This window comes from Crocodylus siamensis, chromosome 1, assembly GCF_052110815.1.
Source record: "Crocodylus siamensis isolate JL-2025a chromosome 1, ASM5211081v1, whole genome shotgun sequence".
NCBI lineage: Eukaryota > Metazoa > Chordata > Crocodylia > Crocodylidae > Crocodylus > Crocodylus siamensis.
Window position 1 is genome coordinate 377,035,945 of NC_143395.1, and position 19,302 is coordinate 377,055,246.

The 19,302-nt window shown below is 44.5% G+C and overlaps 1 protein-coding gene across 5 annotated transcripts in view; it reads right to left on the minus strand.

The window, feature by feature from the left end:
• The window catches only part of BRCA2 (BRCA2 DNA repair associated), a 58,211-nt gene extending 39,657 nt beyond the window's left edge, over nt 1-18,554 (minus strand). For 3 of the 5 annotated variants that reach the window (XM_090027823.1, XM_090027798.1, XM_090027831.1), the window contains exons 1-10: nt 18,432-18,554; nt 17,320-17,427; nt 16,140-16,391; nt 10,178-10,292; nt 7,308-7,360; nt 7,167-7,207; nt 6,972-7,083; nt 3,499-3,554; nt 3,049-3,157; nt 33-1,244 (exon numbers count right to left, since the gene is read on the minus strand). In XM_090027823.1, coding sequence (XP_089883949.1) covers nt 33-1,244; nt 3,049-3,157; nt 3,499-3,554; nt 6,972-7,083; nt 7,167-7,207; nt 7,308-7,360; nt 10,178-10,292; nt 16,140-16,391; nt 17,320-17,398 — 2,029 coding nt within the window. In that variant the 5' untranslated portion in view covers nt 17,399-17,427; nt 18,432-18,554. Of the gene's footprint in view, nt 1-32; nt 1,245-3,048; nt 3,158-3,498; nt 3,555-6,971; nt 7,084-7,166; nt 7,208-7,307; nt 7,361-10,177; nt 10,293-16,139; nt 16,392-17,319; nt 17,428-18,101; nt 18,137-18,192 lie in introns of those variants that run through there. The other 2 variants (XM_090027808.1, XM_090027814.1) reach the window with 2 other exon arrangements.
• Nucleotides 18,555-19,302: the final 748 nt, after the last annotated feature.

Here is a 19,302-nt window from a genome sequence, read left to right on the forward strand (position 1 = left end):
AGGTTGAGGACCACTGTACTAAAAAGATATACCTTGATCATCCTTGCTGACTGCATCTGAACCTTTAAAGGTATGCGATACAAATTCTGAATGGGATAATGCAGAATGAATAAGAGATTCGGTGCTCAAGTCTTTCTGGATTTTTCCTTCTTTGTATAATACTGTCTCATTCAAAGTATAAAGAAATTTTTTTGATCTCTTTTTCAGGCTAGGTAACACATTTATGCTTTTCAGGCCTGATCTTTTAGAGCTGTCATCGTTGCTTGTTGACCATGTTAGGCTATCGTGAATATTTGAAGTTGAAACATTATACAGAAGAGGGTGAGAGGCAGCATCAGTTATTGAAAATTGAGAAATTTCTTTTAAATGTTTGGGAAAGCAGTTGTCATGAATTACAGAGTATTCTGCAAAATTTGCAGTTTCCATGAAGGTTCTACAGTCAAAGCAGCTCACTTTGGAAACTGTTTCAGTTGCACATCCTTTCACTAAATTGAGATCCTGAACACTTGCAGAAGCAGAGCACCTTGGAGAGGTTTCAGAAATTGAATTGTTTTCATACATTTTTATTTCATCATCCATGTTTTCTGAAAAATTGATATTCAACCATTTTTGTCCTTCCATTGCATTTAGTAAAGGGGTTTCTAAAGTACTAAAGTTAGTACTTGTGTCCAAAGAATGTGCTAATTTGTCTTGTGAATTTTTCTTGTTACATAAATTAACTTGTGAGCAAATATCAGATGAGGACTTCCTTTCCAACTCAACTGAATCAAGACCCGATAAATCCAGCTGAGACCATTCAGAGGTTAAGGAAGATGGCACATGTAAATTTGTAAATTTCTGATTCTCAGAAGGCATCTGCATTCTATTATTTGATGTGTCAGCTGCAAACAGCTTACATCTAGGGAAATCCAATTCTCTTTCACACTTCATTAAGCGAACATCTCTAAAGTTCCCTGTCACTCCATCGATTTCTTGAAGTTCAGCAGCTTTCATTTTATCAAGATGCTTTTTCTTAGAATGAAGGTCTGTTTTCACTTTCTGTAGATTTCCAGGTTTGCTACTACTAAGACATACACAAAGAACATCCTCTTCTCCATTTGGCATATCTTCTGTTGCTTCACATTTCTCTCCATCTTTCAGTGCATTAAATGCCAATGAGTTTACAGCTGCCTTATCTGGAATATGAGATGGATCCTGGAAGCCACTTGTTTCACCAAATGAGCCATCTAACATCTTCTCTAACTCTGTAAATAGTTAAAAAATGAACAGATTATAGAAGGCAGTAGTTAAAGACATGTTACTGTTGCACAATCCACAAATTGTAGGCATGGACATAGGTAAACTGTAGCAGCAGCAAAAAAGGGAGGGGGAGCACTGCTGCTCAAAGACAGCACAGCAGGTCTTACACTGTAACTATTACTTGTGCATGATCCTCTGTTGATACAAGTGAACCAAAATACCCCAACTTAACTCTGCTTCACTCAGGATCAAAAAAGTAGGAGCAATTTTGCTAGACTGGTGCACTTATGGACTGAAGTAGCGCTACCCCTCCCCTCTGAAACGACTCCAAGTATACATTTGTCCTTATGCTGTTTCCCCAGAACCACTTTGGGATGCCCCAAAGAAGGCTGTCCTCATCAGCACTGTTCTTCAGTGGTTCAACTATGTCGCTATGAAGGGGAGAGGTGAATATGGACATGTTCAGCTATATTTTGCCTGCTGCAGTGATCAGCAAGTTTTGGAAATGAAAACCCAGGCTTCTTCAATCAGCAGAGCGGAAAGTGCCAATATCCCTGGAAAAGAAAACTGAGAAGGAAACTACAAATTAAATCTCTATTTTTTCTCTATTGAAGTTATAACATATAAGGGACAACGAAGATCCTAAGAATAGTCAAAATTTTACTTTTTCTCCCTCTTTGGGTCTACTGTTTGTAGTTCACAGAGCATAATTTTAAAAAAGAAATACAGTATAGCCTCATAAATCCAGATATCAAATATCCAGAATTCTCAAAAATCCAGCACTTTTTAAAACTACACTAAATTGGGGAGTAGTGGTGGCCAGTCCCAGAGCAGTGGAGGGGGAAGTTTGCTCACGGTGGCTGCTGCCGCCGCCATGTTCTTCCCCACATGCAGCCACTGCTCCAGGACTGGCTGCTGCACGCCCTGACTCCAGGACCGGCCACCGCTCCAGTTTCAAAAATCCAGAGTTTTCAAATTTCTGGCAGGTACTTGGTGCACGGGCGACTAGTGCCTCCTGATATCCGGGGGGAGAAGAAATCACTGACTGGGGGAGGGTTCCCCCCCAGTGGCTGATTGCCACCGCTGGCAAACCCAGACATGCCGCTAGTGTTTCTCTTGGCACCCCCACAATCTTGGGAGGGGCACCAATTGTTGCCCCCCACTCCCTGACTGGTGAGGGCCAATCAGGGAAGGGGGGGGCATGTACCCCCCCCAAGCATCACCTATGGTCCCGAGCATGCCCGATTCATGAGGTTATACTGTATATCATTATCATCACATTGCACTATTTAGATGTGTATTCATGTATTATACAATGTTTTGGGTTTTTTTTAATATCACCTAAATACTGACAACTCATATTTATCAAGCATTAAAATTCAAAATGTTGCTTCTGTGATGGAATATTTCCATCCTCCTTTCTCATCTTACAGTCAGTCATCTTATAATTGGGACAATAGGGTAATATTTAGAGCACCTGATCCAGTCTGTTTAATGAACTGGTCAAAATACCATATTTACTTCCATATCACCCTAAAAAAAAAATAAATAAATAATCAACCTTTCAAAACTAGGGTGGCATATCTTAAGCAGGGAAGCTGATTTTCATGTGCTGAAATGGAGGAGAAACATGGAGATGCTGCAAGATGGCTGCTATGCTTCTTCCACTGCCAGCCTCAGGGACCAAAGGGGGCAGATTTTACCCTCCAAGGTCAGAGCCAAGTGCTAACCTTCTCAGAGCCAGAGATGTTGTAGTTGGAGACCCCTGTAACACTTCTAAATTAGTAAAAGGAAAGTAGCAGTGCTTACCACAGTCTTTGACATCACTTTCTGCATTTAATTTTACTATCTCTGGTGTGGATTCCATATTTATACCATTCTTTTCAGGACTTGTGCAATTGTAGAAGTTGTGCAAGACCTGCAAGCCCAAGTGTTAGACTATTAAGTGCCAAATAAGATGCACTTACACTTTAGCATTTAAATATTAGGTGCTTTAATAATTTGCATATCATTTATATGTAGTCTCATAATCAAAATTTGTATCTATTCAAAGAATAGAAAAAGGTAAAAATATCAAATTAAGGTATATCCTGCTTTACCATGCTAAATTTTGCAAATAATTAAATTGTAAAACTTCACCTCTTAAAAACACATTTGGAGACCCAGATGTGAAGACAAGGGGAAATCAAATATTTTACTTTTTGGCTGGAGAAACACAAACAGCTAAGTAACATAACTATAATCAGATTCATGCCTTACCTTGGCAATTCTGTCATCATGTTCTTTTGATCCAGATAGTGAATCATTTTCTTTAGCTGAAATTTAACAAGTACATTTGGAAACATAAATTAATGCTTAATACTTAATAAACAGTTTAAATATGCTAGAAACTAGTTTAAAAACATTATGGGGCAAGATCTTTTGTTGTATTTACAGTGAGGAGAGATTATCCGCATACTGAAAGATTCACCAAATTGCCTAATAGCAGAAATTTATGAAAATACTCTCTGAATGCCATAAGACAAATTAGAACTTAAACATTTAAATCCTTTCTTGAAGTACTAGACTGGATAGTTGCCTTGTCAATAGCTCTAAATTGAATTTTAGCAATTAAAATAAAATCAGTATTAGAAAAAATATCTTGGCTGCTAAATATTTCTATACAATTGCAGAAATGTTACTTCAGTTATATGAAGCAACACCAACCAAGAACTTCTGCACTTATAAAACATGTTTTAATGATAATTTTCCAACTAACGCAGTGGGTTTCTTGTAAGTGTACCCTAAAACCTCTTACAAACTGGTTATATAAATTAGGTATGCTTGTAATATACACGAAGAATGCTGAAGTTGTTCAATTTTGTATTAAAGCTACCAGGCCTCTTCTATAGACCAACCACTGTTGGGCATTTGTTCAACACTAAATTTACAGGACAAATGTAAACTACTGCATCACAACAGCATTTACTGGTGTATCTTTATGTTTTCACACACCATTCATTCAAGGACTTATTCTGTTTGGTCTTGTTTTACCTTGATTTGCCAGAGGTAAGAGGTGATGTGGATATAGGCAATCATTATTCTAATCTTTGCTTCTATAAATGTTACTATTTTAATTCTGTCACGGAGGACACCATTTTATGTGTTTTGAACCCCAACACAAAATGAACTAGTCTTAGTTTTTTTAAGACCAGAACACAGTTTGGTTTCTTTCAGTGATTTTGTTCAAAATCAACCTGCTGCAGCTCGGTTATAGGCACCGCATAACCAATGATTAAATCATCAGATTAATAGTAAGAATCCAGTTTATTTGAATAAAGGGTTTCCATCATACCTGGGACCATGGAAACACAACGTGAAGCTGGAAAGCATCAAAGCAAAACACCGACAGGCAAAAAATGAGGTACAGAGAGCAACCAGACAGTGTGCAAATCAGTACTGGATAGAGGTGCACTGATACATCAGTCCAATATCAGACTGGTACCAAAATAAAGAAAATTGACTATATTGGAAATCAGCCTGATGTGGCCAATAATTTGGCAGATAAATGCCCGTGTGTGCGTACAGCTGCAGCACAGCATATAGGTGGCCAGGAGCACAGTCTGGAAGCTTGGAGAGCTACATGCAGCTGGTAAGCCTGTTGTGGTAGAAGGGGATGGGGGAGGGAAGGGGCATGGGGCGGGGGCATATCAAGGTCCCCGCAGTGCAGGAGTGGGGCTGGGCCAGCTGCTGCTCAAACAGGGTGGAGTTCGGTGCAGGATGGATCCATCTGGGAGACACGTGGAGGGGGAGCAGCTTCCACTGCTGTGCATACCCTAGGAGGGCACGGGAGGGAAAGCAGCGCGAGTCCCTGGATCTCTGCAGGGTGGAGCAGGGAGGGCTACTGCTGCAGGCTGGGGCTGCACTGGGCTCTTCCCAGGAGGGGAGGGGGGACTGGGGCTAGGCTGTACTTAGGGTGGGTGGCAGCAGCGGCACTGGGAGGGGGGAAGGGTTATGGTTGGGGCTGCAGCCACCCCAAATTTCACCATAGCCCCCCTCCGAGCACCACCCCCCTGCATAGACCCGGTGGCATATATGCCCCCCCCTCCCCTGGATAAGCCGAGGCTCTATGCTGTGCCCCACCCTGGCAGGCCAGCGCCTAACCCAGCCCCACTCCCTCACCACAGGGAGCGCTGATCTGTTCCCCACCCTCGCCCCGTTCCTCTTCCCTCCCTTTCCACCACAACAGACTTACCAGGTATATACAGTTGTATCGGAAATCGGACTGGTACCGGCCGATATGCCTCCTTAAAAATCGGCTATTGGCACTGGCCCCCAAAATCTCTATCAGTACACCCCTAGTACTGGACTCTGTGATGAGATACAAGCCTCAGACACAGGAAACCTAAGAGTCACGTACAACCATCTGAAAAAAGCTTTAAAGAAAGCTCTAGGTCCTACTGTCAACAAGACTGCACCTTTCAAGTCATGCAGTGGTGAAGCAGTTACAGATAAAAGCAAGCAGATGTCTTGCTGGGCTGAATACTACTCAGAGCTATACTCACAAGAAAGAAACATCACCAGCGAATTACTGGACCAAATACCAACTCTACAGGTCATGCCAGAGTTAGATGTAGAGCCCACTGTAGAAGAGCTAAGCAAGGCCATTGATTCATTATCAAGTGGCAAGGCTCCTGGAAAAAAGACAGCATCCTAGCAGAAATTCTCAAGTGTGGGAAAGAAAGCCTATTATCATATCTTCATTAGCTGCTACTCAAATGCTGGAAAGAAGGCAAGGTACCACAAGACATGCGTGACACAAGCATCACCAGTCCATATAAAAATTAAGGAGATAAGAGTGACCACAACAACCAGAGACATCTTGTAGTAGTCAAAAAGTTCAGTTACCTAGATGCTATAGTGACTACCAACCTCTCACTGGATGAAGAACTTAAATGTCTGCATCAGAAAGGCTGCCACCACCTTCAGCAACATAACAAAAAGAACCTGGAAAACTCAAAGCTTACCATTACAAGCAAAATGCTAGTATACAAGGCTTGCATACTCAGAACTCGTGTATGGAAAGGAAACACAGACAACTTATGCACATCAAGAGAAAAGATTAAACAGTTTCCACCTGCGCCGTTTACACTGCATACTCAACATCAAATGGAAAGATAAAGTCACCAACGCAGAGGTTCTCCAAAGGGTAAATTTACCAAGTGTGACAGCCCTACTCAAACAGAAACAACTGTATTGGCTAGGCCACCTGAGCAGAATGGAAGATGGGCATACACCCAAGGCTATGCTAAACAGGGACCTATTGGAGGGTAGAAGAATGACAGGACATCCCAAGCTACTCTACAAAAATGCATGCAAGAGAGGATATGAAGGCATTTAGAATTGGTCCTGACCAATAAGAAACATTGGCAAGTGATCAGAACAAGTGGCATCATCATCTCCACTAGGGCATCAATGTCCACAACAGAAATTGGCTCCAACAGCTTGAAGAGAAAAGAGTCCGTAGGAAGCAAGCAGCCCTCAAACCATCCAACCATGACACATGCACTTGCAACCACTGCCACAGATCATGCAAATCTTGGAGTGGACTATTTGGTCACATGAGATACTGTACACCATCTATGCCATAGACTGCAATATCCACCATCACTTGCAGATAAAAGGATACCAACCATAAGACCCATTAAAACCAAATGCTTAACCCCAAAATCGTTATGCACTGATAGTGTTACCTATTATTTCTGTTGTACCAAGGGTAGGTGGTGTGGCTAAAGAACTTGACCAAGACATATCTGGGTCCACCTCTGCTCCCAGACTTTCAGAAATACATTTTGGTGTCTTGACCTAAAAACATACCAAATAATATTTTTTACAAAGAATTTCAGAAACACCTGTAAGAAACTAGCACTTGGAAATAAAACGCTTACCTCCAAGAGCTTAGGTGAGCAAAATAAGCTTCCATATGCCACTGAAAAACAAAAATTGAATCAAAACTTTTGAGTCATCTATTACCTCTAGAAGTTACTGGATATTTTCATTAGTAGGAGGCATAGAACAAATATACACACCAGGAACAATATTTTTCTGTGGTGTTCTGAAACTACTTCTTAAAACTGATGACCTACACAGACAAAAAACAAGCAAAAAATTATCATGGTTTATTAATATAAAATGGTAAGCATTCCTAATAGATAATATGCACCATCAAGCATAACATCCGTTGTAAAATCACATTTGTAATTTAAGGCTAAGTGCAGACGTTCAAAAAGCCTATGTATAAAGCACTCTATTGAATTTTATTAGAGCACGTTCCAACTGAACAGACATGTGCTGTTTGGTGGGGGGGCTCGGTGCCTGCTGGCACTCAGGTCAGCAGCTGTGGGGTGCTTCCACACACCTCCCAGGAGGCTGCTGGAATGCCCGCACCCTGTCCAGCCTTCCCAGCCAACTGGGGACTGTGAGCAATGGGCTGGAGAGGGAGAAGGGAGGTTCACTTCAAGAGGGATGTAGATAACCTGGAAAGGGTTCAGAGGAGGGCCACCCGTATAGTAAAGGCCTACAGGAAAAACCCTAAAAGGACAGATTGAGGGATCTGAATCTCTCCAGCCTCTGCAAGAGAAGGCTGAGAGGTGATCTTGTGGTTGTCTACAAACTCATGCAGGGGGGCACAGCAGGAAATATAGGGGATACAATGTTTACTAAGGCACCCATCAGGGTAACTAGAAACAATGGCCAAACTGAAGGAGACCAAATTTAGATTGGACACCAGGAAAAAATTCTTTATAGTGAGGGTTGCCAAAATATGGAATACGCTTCCAAGAGAGGTGATGTTATCCCCTTCTTTGGAGGTATTTAAGAGGAGACTGGAAAAAACACCTGGCTGGGGTCATCTGAACCCAGCACTCTTTCCTGCCCAGGACAGGGGGTCAAGACTCAATGATCTAGTAGGTCCCTTCCGACACTAAAAATCTATGAAATCTATATACAGACTGTACTGATTGAATTGTACTGAAATCTGGTATCTAAGCTGGTGGTCGTTTGAAATTAACATACTTCACTAAGCCTAACCTGAAATACTTTAGCTTGATTTGAAAAACAAAACAAAAACACCCAAATTCTAGAAAACAAAGTATTACAAAGAATCAATGAACATTTAGTCATTAATTTATTTTGGAAAGGAATTATTTTTAGCATATGATACTAATATATTGCAGGTACTATTTCATGTTAATTATTTCAGCTTCTACAATACTTATCATTTGATACAAGGTCAACTAACATGTCTTATGCAAGCTATACTATAACTTAATTAAATGAAAAGAAAAATATTTTAATCAACAGCGTAAAAGTTCAACCAGTTTAAAACAAGAGTAAATTAAAAATGTAGCTGACAAGTTCCAATTCACTCAGCTAGATTTTCATAGACATTAGGGCTGAAAGGGACCTCAGAAGATCATTGAGTCCAGGCCCCCACCCAAGGGGCAGGAAGTCAGCTGGGGTCATAGGAGCCCAGCAAGATAAGCATCCAATTTATTCTTGAAGGTGTTCAATGCAAGTGCTTGAACCACCTCCAATGGCAGGCTATTCCAGACCTTGGGGGCTCAGAAAATAAAGAAATTCTTCCTTATGTTCAGCCTGAAACTGTGTTGGAGGAGTTTATAACTGTTCGACCTTCGTTCTGGGGAACAAACATTCCCCCAGATACTGGTGGTCACCCCTGATAAGCTTACAGATGGCCATCAAATCGCCCCTCAGCCTGCACTTTTCCAGGCTAAAGAACCCCATAGTTCTTAGCCTGTCGTCATAAGGTCTGCTTTCCTGACGTCTGATCATGGGTGTGGCTTTTCTCTGGACTCTCTCAAGCTTCTCCACATCCTTTTTGAATTGTGGGCCCCAAAACTGGACGCAGTACTCCAGCTGTGGCCTCACCAAAGCCGAGTACAAGGGGAGAATGACGTCCTGGGATTTGCTTGAGAAGCTTCTATGGATGCAAGACAGAGTTTTGCTCGCTTTACTAGCTGCAGCATTGCATTGCAGGCTCATGTTCATCTTGTAGTCAATGATGACCCCCAAGTCTATTTCTTCCATAGTGCTAGCCAGTGTAGCACTGCCGAGCCTATAAGCATGCTGCAGGTTTTTCCTCCCAAGGTGGAGAACCTTGCATTTTTCAGTGTTAAACACCATCAGGTTCTCATCTGACTGTTTGCTGAGCCTGTCCAGATCAGCCTGAATCACCCTCCTGTCTTCAGGTGCAGATGCTTTTCCCCAAAGTTTGGTGTCATCAGGGAACTTGGGCAGTTTGCTTCCGATATCCACATCATTAAATGAAAATGTTGAACAATATGGATCCAAAGACAGAGCCTTGGGGGACCCCACTGGTCACAGGGCACCATGACAATTGACTTCTGTCAATTACCACACTCTGGGTCTGACCACGGAGTCAATTTCCCAGCCAGCGGATCATGGTGGACCCAAGGCCACAATTGGCCAGTTGCACCAAGAGGTGATCATGGGATACTAGATCGAAGGCTTTCTTGAAGTCAAGATATAGGACATCAATCTCTTCTCCTCTGTCCAGGTGATAGGTCACCTGGTTGTAAAAGGAAGTGAGATTGGTCAAGCAAGACCTACCCGCAACAAACCCATGCTGGCCATCTCTCAGGATGTTGGTGTCGGCCAGTCCATTAAGGATGGCCTCTTCAATAAACTTTTCTAGATGCTATAACATTACACACACACACACACACACACACACTTCACAGGATATAACAAGATTAATCTCTCTGTTCTAAAACTTCATATACATCTCCAGGTCTATTGTAACCTAATACAGATGCAATATAATTTGAATTTAAATAAATCCTTTACTTAAAAAAATCTCTTTTATGGGAAGAAGTTATTTATTTCATTTTTAGAAAAGCTAACATTCTTAACGTACCTTGTATTGAGGCAAGTATCAAAAGGAGACACAGGTATTTCATTTGCTTGATCCATTTTTGTCTTCATAATACATGGGCTAGTTCTATGTTCTTTATTAGTCAAACTCTCTTGGCCTGCAATATTTGCATACATAGTACAATAAATCAGCCACATCCTGAATATTTGCTTGAAATTATTTTGATTTTTGCAGACTAATTTTTTAAACAAAATAAAAACAAAGCACAACTACCAGTTTCTTGTATTTCTAAAAATGACACCATAAATTAGTAGTTTTCAAACTGTGTTCCAAGATAGTCATCAGACGTTTTAAAAAGAGACTGGGGGTAATGAGAGAGTGGGTCAGGGGGTGGTACACTGCCACTGCCAGGTTGGGTCACCTGGCTCTGCCTCAGCTCACAGGGCACCTTATACACATGACAGAGCTCTGCTCCAACACATCTGAATTAGCACACAGAGAAGACTGGATCAATCAAGTTTGCTGGAGAGTGCCAATTAGCATGTTCCAGCAGCATCCCTGTCACCTGTAGTAGTGTCCCTGTTTTTCAAAACTGAGGCAGAGGCGCTTTAACTAAAGCTCGTTTGATGAGTTTGAAGTGCAGGAAACTGAATACAAGTGATACTGTGGGCACAAGTGGCTCTTGGAGCCATTCTAATTATAGCGCCTCCTCCCTCCACCCTAGAGCATGTGTATAGACACCCACAGTGGTTCCATAGCAGAAGAGGCATGAACAGTTCTGTCACTTTAGGAAGTTTGAAACTAAATGCCATAAAAATCAGTCAGAGCATTTTCAAATGCTATGTCAAAATGACAGTACTAAAAATAATCTAAATATATACCAAAAACTCCTATGAAATTCATCAGCCTTGTTTAATTAACATTTATTTCAACTTATTCCTATGTATTTTTCATAATATAAGATACAATATCACCACACTGCTTGTTCTTACCAGAGAAGAGATTTTTGCAAGAGCCCCCCTCCACCCCAAAATCACCTTTACATTTATTTTACCAGCATCATCTCAAGTCTGTACAAGCAACCACTTTCTTGGGTTGAGTGAACAATTATAAAGACGACGACATTTGTGGTATTATGGATGAAGCCCAAACAGTACTTTTTGTATTGTAAGTGTCCCTTGAACAGTTGAGTGTCTGGAAACAGTAAATGAAAAAGCACTTTCACCTTGGGAAATGGAACTGGACTTAGACACCCCAGATTGGTGTGCAGTTACTCACAGGAGCTATCCTACTGACTGCAATCACATTGCTCATTAAGTAACTGTTCAGGCATGAAAATAAGGGGTTCATAATACAAGGCTTTATTCAAACGTAGCGTAAAGACTGATATTCAAAAACAATAAAAATAACACTTTGCAACAGGAATGCACAAACCCCAGTACATGGCCCTGTGCCATCCAGCCTGCAGGGCTCCCTATGGGTCCAGAAGTTTGGCAGCAGAAAAGCAGTGGCATTATTCCTCCACCACCAAATTTCCAGATCTATGGGGAATCCTGGGCCTCGTGCACTAGATCAGGCACTCAATCCCAGAGCACAGGGCTAAGCAGAAGCAGTGCTAGACCCCCAGCACATGGTGGGTGGGAGGGGAGGTGCCAGGCCTCAGGGTCTGATTGGTGTGGGGGGGCTGGGTGGGACCAGTGCTGGGTCCTAATCCTAGTGTGTGGGGCCAGGCAGGGGCGATGCTAGGCTTCTGGAACCCAATCCCAACCCCTGGGGTGGGAGGCAATAGTGCCAGATCCCCAGGGACCAATCCCAGTATGTTGAGGTGGGAGATGATGGTGCTGGGGGCCTCCTGGGGCTGCAGCCACAGCAGTCCTGCCAGGTAGAGTCTGGGGGTGGCCCAGCAGGTAGCCCAGCTCCTCTCTTCAGCAGCGCATGCTGCCCAAGCACACACTGCTTCATTAAAGCTTGCAATTAAAGAAATTCTTTTGCAAAAATCTAGTTGGTCTAATAAAAATCACATCTACCACGAGTTCTGATTCCTCATTGGTATGAATATACTTATTGGTTGAATGTTTAACCTTTCAACATCCTTAAGAGCATCACTACAGAATTTGCTGCTAATGTGCTTTTTTAAACTGGTGAATTAGTACCCAGATCATTTGTATCAGGAGAGTTTGTGTCTTGTTCAATTGGCAGCTAGTTGCTGAATTAAAGATGAAATGGCTGACTAGCTCCTGTGGCTTTTACTTCAAATGCACTGCTGAGCTCCAGGTAAGTGGAAAAGTGGTATACTCAAAAGTAAAAGTAGCAGCAAATAGGCACTCCAGTTGTATGTTAAGATCTCTATTTCTCAAGGCATTGTGTATTTCTCCACAGCTGGAGCTCCCCAACACTGTCCAGCAAAACTGATAGAAACACCTATGCCCTTGAAGTAAAAGCTGCTGCTGCATGAAGTACTCCAGCTGCTTCCCAGTTTTTATTTCAATGGACACTGCCATCTTTGATCAGCTGCACAGGATGACTATGAACTCCAGCCAGGTGGAAAAGGGACGCCTTTGGAACTAAAAGTTGCTTCAAATTGCTCGAGTACTTGAATGGTCCTGTGAAGTTCTTTGCTGTAGCTCTGCATACCCCTGGTTACTTCACAAGCCATCATGTTCTTAAGCGCACAAGGAACCTGACCTTCCAAAGTATTTGGATTGCAATGTACCCTTTTTTTTTTTTGGGGGGGGGGGGGGGAAGGGCAATTGTTTGGGGTTGTTTGTCTCTTTTGTATAAGGCTGAAGAATTTTTTTTGTACATTTTGATATAACATGAAAAACATAGTAAGGTAATAGTGACTAATTATCTCAGGAAAAGTTGAAAATATGGCTAGCTCCTGATTAATCACCCCTGAACAATTAACTGTCATCATTACCCATCCCTCTGGAGTGCCCAATTAATCATATTTTACTGTAGCTCATTTAAGTCTGATCTGAGATGTAAATACTGAAACTTGTAGGTACGTCAAAAGGGGGATAAAAATGCCAGGCAGGGTGCGAGTGCACAACATATTTAGTTAGGAGTAAGTTAGGAACACAAGGCCAGTCTGCAAACTGGACCAGGCCTATAAACTGGCCTCGAAGTCCAGATCCAGCACACAAGGCCAGCCCAGGGCAGGCACTATGTGCAGTATGCCCCATACGCTGCTTGCAGCACATGTGCCAGCTCTACTCCCACACACTGTATGCAGCACACACCAGCCCTGGCCTGGCACATGACACACAGGACCAGCCAAACCCTGAGTGCTGTATCTAGCACGGCAGCGGGCAATTATTTTGGGCAGAGGGCTGCTTACCCAGTTTTGGCAGGCTGTCAAGGGCCACATGGGCAGCCCTGCCCCTTGACAGGTGCCCTGCCCCCTGGTCACCATCTTGGGATCAATGTCCCAATGTCTTGGGACCAATGTCCCAGGGCCAGCACTGGTAGGCCCAAAGCAGGGCAGTCTGGCAGGAGTCTGTGGAGCCAGGCTGGGCTGCACCAGCAGGGAGAGGGGGGAGCTGGCCCAGCTCCATAGAGCCCCTGCCAGCCAGGACCCTATGCTCCTGCCACCCTCTTCTGTGCCCCGCCAGCACTAGCCCCGGGACACCGGTGTGGGCCCCATGCTCCTGTACCTGCTCACTCCCAGTGCCCCCCAGCCCTGTGGTACAGGCAGGGGGCAGTGCACAGCCTCAACACCCTGCTCGCTGGCAGGGAAGCAGCTGGTGCTGAGCGCGGGGAAAAATGGCCCCTCGCCCACCCTATGGCCAGTGCTCCCTGCTGCAGGTGCTAGCAGCCCACGCAGGCTGCAAGCAGCTACAGCTCAAGGTGCCAGCCACAGGGCAAGAAAGGGGCCATTTTTCCCCACGCTCAGTACCAGCTTGCAACCCAGCCCTGCTGCCAGCCCGGGCTCCACACCAGCTCCAGGCTCACCCGTCAACAGCAGCAGCTGCAGCCTCCCTGCTTGCCACATCAGGCAGTGTTGACTGCTGCTGGCCATCTGGAGCTCATGCACTAGACAGCAAGGAGGCAGCAGTGGCAAACGCTGCCCAGCGCAGCAAGCAGGGGGGCTGCAGCTGTTGTCGCCACGCACAGCCCTGACAGGCCAGCCCTGAGACAGCGCAGGGACCAGGCTGGCAGTAGGGCTGGGTCACAAGGTGGTTCTGAGCCAGTGGGGGGAGGAAGCAGCTCCTCGCTCACCCCGTGGCTGGCACCCTGCACTGCAGCCGCTCGCAGCCTGCGCAGGGTTGTCTGGAGCAGGCACAGGCATCCCCACATGGGCTGCAAGTAGCTGCAGCATGGGGCACCAACCACGGGCAGGCGAGGAGCTGCTTTTCCCCCTCCGCACTCAGCACCACTTTGTAACCCAGCCCCACTGCCAGCCTGGGCCCCATGCCCGCTCCGGGCTCCCCCCCGTGCTCAGCTTTTCCGTGGCCCACTTTTGCCCGGGCTCCTTCCCTGCCCGGGGTCCTCCCCCCTCCTGTACCTTAGGTTTCAGCTGGGGCAGCCATGTGGTCCCAGGCCAGAAGCCCCTGCTGGAGCTTCTGGCTGGGGGGGGGCAGGGCCGGGTAGGTCCTGCTGTTGTGGGAGCCCACCAGGCTTCCCATGTTCTACTGCCCCTGGTTCTTGTCATTTTTGACAGGAACCAAGGGCAGAGAAATATTAATTTTCTAAATTTTTTAGGGGCCCCGCAAGCCGGATAAAATGGCCTTGCATCCCAGATCCAGCCCGCAGGCCGTATTTTGCCCACCCCGATCTAGCACATGGGGCTGATCTATGGGCCCGATTTGGACCAGTCCCAGATCCGGTGTCCATGGCTGGTCCAGTGTGGGTGCTGCATGCATACACCTCACATTCAGCACTTGCTGGCCCCAGCCTGGCATTACAGAACTGTGCTCTGGATCTGGCACACATGGCTTGTGTCTCAGCCTGAATCAGACTGGCCTCAGGTCCAGCATGCAGGGCCAGTCTGGTGTAGGTACTACATACAGTGATTACCAGCTCCCAACCTTGTGGGACATGCAGCCTGTACCAGATGGGCTCTGTGTACCACATGCAGCATGTAGGGCTGGGGCCAGCAGAGACTGCATACGACATATAAGGCTAGTCTCAGATGCACAGACAGCACCACAAGCTGGGTGATAGGGCTCTGCAGGCCAGCTCTGGCCTGTGGCCTGCACCTTGCAATCCTGTGATGGAGTTACGTCAGGGCTAAATTATTCAGTAGTAATCATGTAGTAGGCTTTAATAGTGCATACCGTGGGCAGATATCAGTGAAGAACTGGTCATATATTCACTCTAAACATTGCTATAATTTTATTTCAGGGTAAAATCTGAAGTAAATTACCTCAGAGGAATCATGTGGGTCTGCAACCTTACTGTGGTGAAGATAATGAGATGCAGTCTAAAGAGAACAAGTCTCCGTAACAGGATAACTCTTTCTTTTTAAAGCTGACATATATTGTAGATGACTATGGAAGTTTTCTATCACAATTTGATTAAAGCAGTGACAAACAAGACAGCTATTTACATGTCTTCATTAGAAAGATTAGTGAGTATCCACAAGCATTGCACTGGGGACCTACCATGGATTTTTTCTACTTACCCCAAGCCAACAAACTTTTTAGCCTATTCCTAAATTAGTAAGTAGCAACTTCAAACTTGTATTCTGCTGATATAAATTGCAATTAAAAAACTAGGAATCACATCCAAATCCTGCAATGAGTTTGCATGTATGGATCCACACAGAACTCATTACAAAACTGGGTCCCATTATAATGAATTATAACTGTAGTGTTTGTAATTTATAATACATCAGATGACTGAGTACACCAAGGGCTTTTTATCATTTAACACTGATATAATAATTATAAAAATTGCCAGTTAATAATGCAAGACATATTTCATTATTACACTCTCTCCCTTAGAGAGCTGCAAGAAGCTCTGATCCCATTTTTACTTCAGTACAAACCTATTAACTCACCTGCACCTATTCTTTTCTGACCCAGGTCTTGTACAGGAGAAGGAAGAAGTCGCAATGTTGTACTCTGTTCTTTGAAAATCATTGGAGTTGATGCCAGCTGGCTATACACAGAAAGTTTTCCCTTTGGAGTTTTAAAAGTACTTTGATCAAGCCAGCCAGTTCGGTATTCGGTTTTGTCTGACATTTTAGATTCATAAGGTAAAGCTTCTAAGCTAAGTTCTTCAAACCAGTTGAGGCTTATTGGCCCTAAGTCTAGAGAGAAAAATATCCAGCATGTTACACCACTTTCTTTTTCTTTTTTTTTTTTTTTTTGGGGGGGGAGGGGAGGGGAAGGGAGAGAGAAAAAAAAAGTAGCAGAATAAAATCTAATCAAATATAGTGCCAATTACACAAAGTAGCATGGTTTTAACTGAACATGTTGATTGATCCAGTGCATATAGTTCTTCAAACATAAAAATAAAATGTAACATGGGCTTAAATCAAGTAAGTTTAATGTCCCCTCCAACATATCACATAGTAACTGAAATTACTGGACATTTAATTTGTCTTGTTAAAAGAAAAATCAACACCCTGCAGCCACAAAACTTTATAATATAGTAACAAAGTCTTACTCCTTCTGTAATGAAAGTTGCAATGGATTTTTGAGAGTGCTCATGGATATACAGAAATGCTGATGCCGCAAAACACAAAAGCCTGATGGTGACTTGACTTTTATAAGGGACCTGACCATGACAGCAGTATGTCTAAATATTAGAATATTTATGAGATCTGAGCCACTCTGAAAGCTGCTATGGATTACAGCTAGACCTTTAGTTTTAATTACATCTGTAAAGGTTATAACTTATAAACAATATAAGTATATTAATCAATCCATTCAAAATCTTAAATGGATTAACTTGATTGAAAATTGAAAAATGAGAGAAAATGAACTACAAAAATAGAACTTCATAGAAATACAAATGACAAAGATAAAAGGAATAATTAAGTAAAAGGAACATAAGTATAGCAAAATAAAGTGTATAAAGAATATGGAAACAAGAGACAATAAAGTTAAAACCGAACTCTTCAATAGGATATAGTTTACCGCAAATAGCTGCTGAATACAGCAACAAGAAAATCTCTTTGATATAAACAGTCTTAAAAGTTATTTATTTTATTCAAAATAAGATAAAAACTGTACCTGATTCACTGCACTGTGTTTTAAATATTTCAAAGAAAGTTGATCTTCCAACAGGTTTATCTGCCATTTCCTTATCCATAGCATTACTGGAACATGCGTTAAATAAACCTGAAAAATAATACAAAAATGCTTTGATACTCAGTTATTAGTTGTACTGCTGGGCACTACTCCCAATTTCTTGTTTCATCATGCAAAATAAAGCAGCAAGCACTTAGTGCCAGGTAATATCCTTTCTAGCCAGCTGAAGGAATCACAATGACAGACTCCAAAGAGACTGGTATCTGTTCTTACTGGACATGGTTATGTTTGCATTGCAGGCACCTGAACATTAGAATCAGCATAAAAGACAGTTTCAAAGCAGGACATGGAAACTCAACTCTGAACACAAGAGAACAGTATCCAGACAGTTTCTGGAAGCTACAGAAGACTTTGATGATGCATTACACCCATCCCCATGAACTCGCATTCACACTGATTCTTGACAAATGATGTTTATCGTTCCCTACACGAGGAGGAAACCTACAGAGAACACTGTTTTATTAGCAAAGCTACAGGCCAAATACAAATTTAAACTGGACTAGCTGGAAGCTGAACAGACCCTGCCATGCCAATTTTAAAACTGCTATCTTTTTAAAGCCCGTTAGAAACAACAATTAAAACAAGTGCATTTTTCAGATGAAAATATTTTACATCTCATCCACTTCATGGTTTCCTCGGTAGGCAGGAAACCTCCCCCTCTGTACATGGGTTAATCTCAAACCATTCCAAGGAAACAAAGCTACCTTCAAACCAATTATAACATCAATCCGATGGCGTAAAAATACTTGCAAGAGGCACACAGGTGGCTGTTAAAGGATTAGCCCAAACCCATACCGTTTCATTTTGAACTCATTTCCCACAGGAGCTCAGGGAGGGTATGGGGGGTGCGGGGCACTGGTGCACCTGCACCTCCCCCCGTGGTTGCTGCTGCACTCAAGCCAAGTGCCGCGCTGCTACAGCGCAGGGAGTCCCCGGGCTCGTTGCAATCTACCGACTCCTGCGGACCCCGCCTCTTCCTCTCAATGGCCCGAAGGCTCCCCCCTCGCCAGACCCCGGCCCGGCCCGGCCGCTACCTCCGCGCCGCCACCGCCACAGCGTTCAAGCACTGGCGCCAAAGGCCCCGCGCCTGCGCAGCGAAGCCCAGCGCGGCCGTGCACACCACCCGCTGCAAGGGGAAGCGAGGGCCAGGCCGACCCGGGGCTGCGCAGTAGGAGGAAGAGGCGGGGGCGGGGCATGAAGCCCGAGGGTTCCGCCTCCGCCCCCTCTCGGCTGATGCAAGCCGCAGCTGTTGCATCTGCAAGACGGGCGCAGGCACAGCCACAGCCACAGCGCCCTCTAGAGCCTGAACCCAGCCCCACAGCAACACCCTCCTGCCGAGCCTGGGCTGCGCACGCGCACACCTCGGGCAGTTGCAACTCGCTCTGGAGACCAGGTCCGCCGCAGCCCCAGCACCAGCGTCGGCCCCTTCTGCAGCCCCTCGAGGGGCTAAAGAAAGCGGGTTTTGGCACGAGACAAGCTGCAAGGAGTCTGCAGCCTGTAAGGTGCATCTCTAGGCTGCTTTCTGCCTGGCTTCAGGCTAACACCGCTAAGCACCTTCTTTTTGCTGAGGGTGGATGAAACAGCAGGTCTAAGACAGGAGAGCATGGAGGAGGGAAGCTGGAGTTTGTGACCGCTTCCCCATCCAGACCTTGGAAGTGAGCCCCCAGCTCATGACGCTCCGTGTTTCTCTGCAAATAGATGTATATCCCACTGACAGGATGCCTGTCATGTCCCAGTGCTGGCTGCTCCACACACAGGGTAACAGCCGACTACAAGTTACCAGTTACACCAGGGGGTTTCACCGGGGGTATGCATGCCCCTAGGGGTACTTGGGAAGGCTTCCGGGGGTACTCAGCAGCAGGCGCAGCTACCATTTCTGCCGCCACCACTGGCACGCTCACTGAT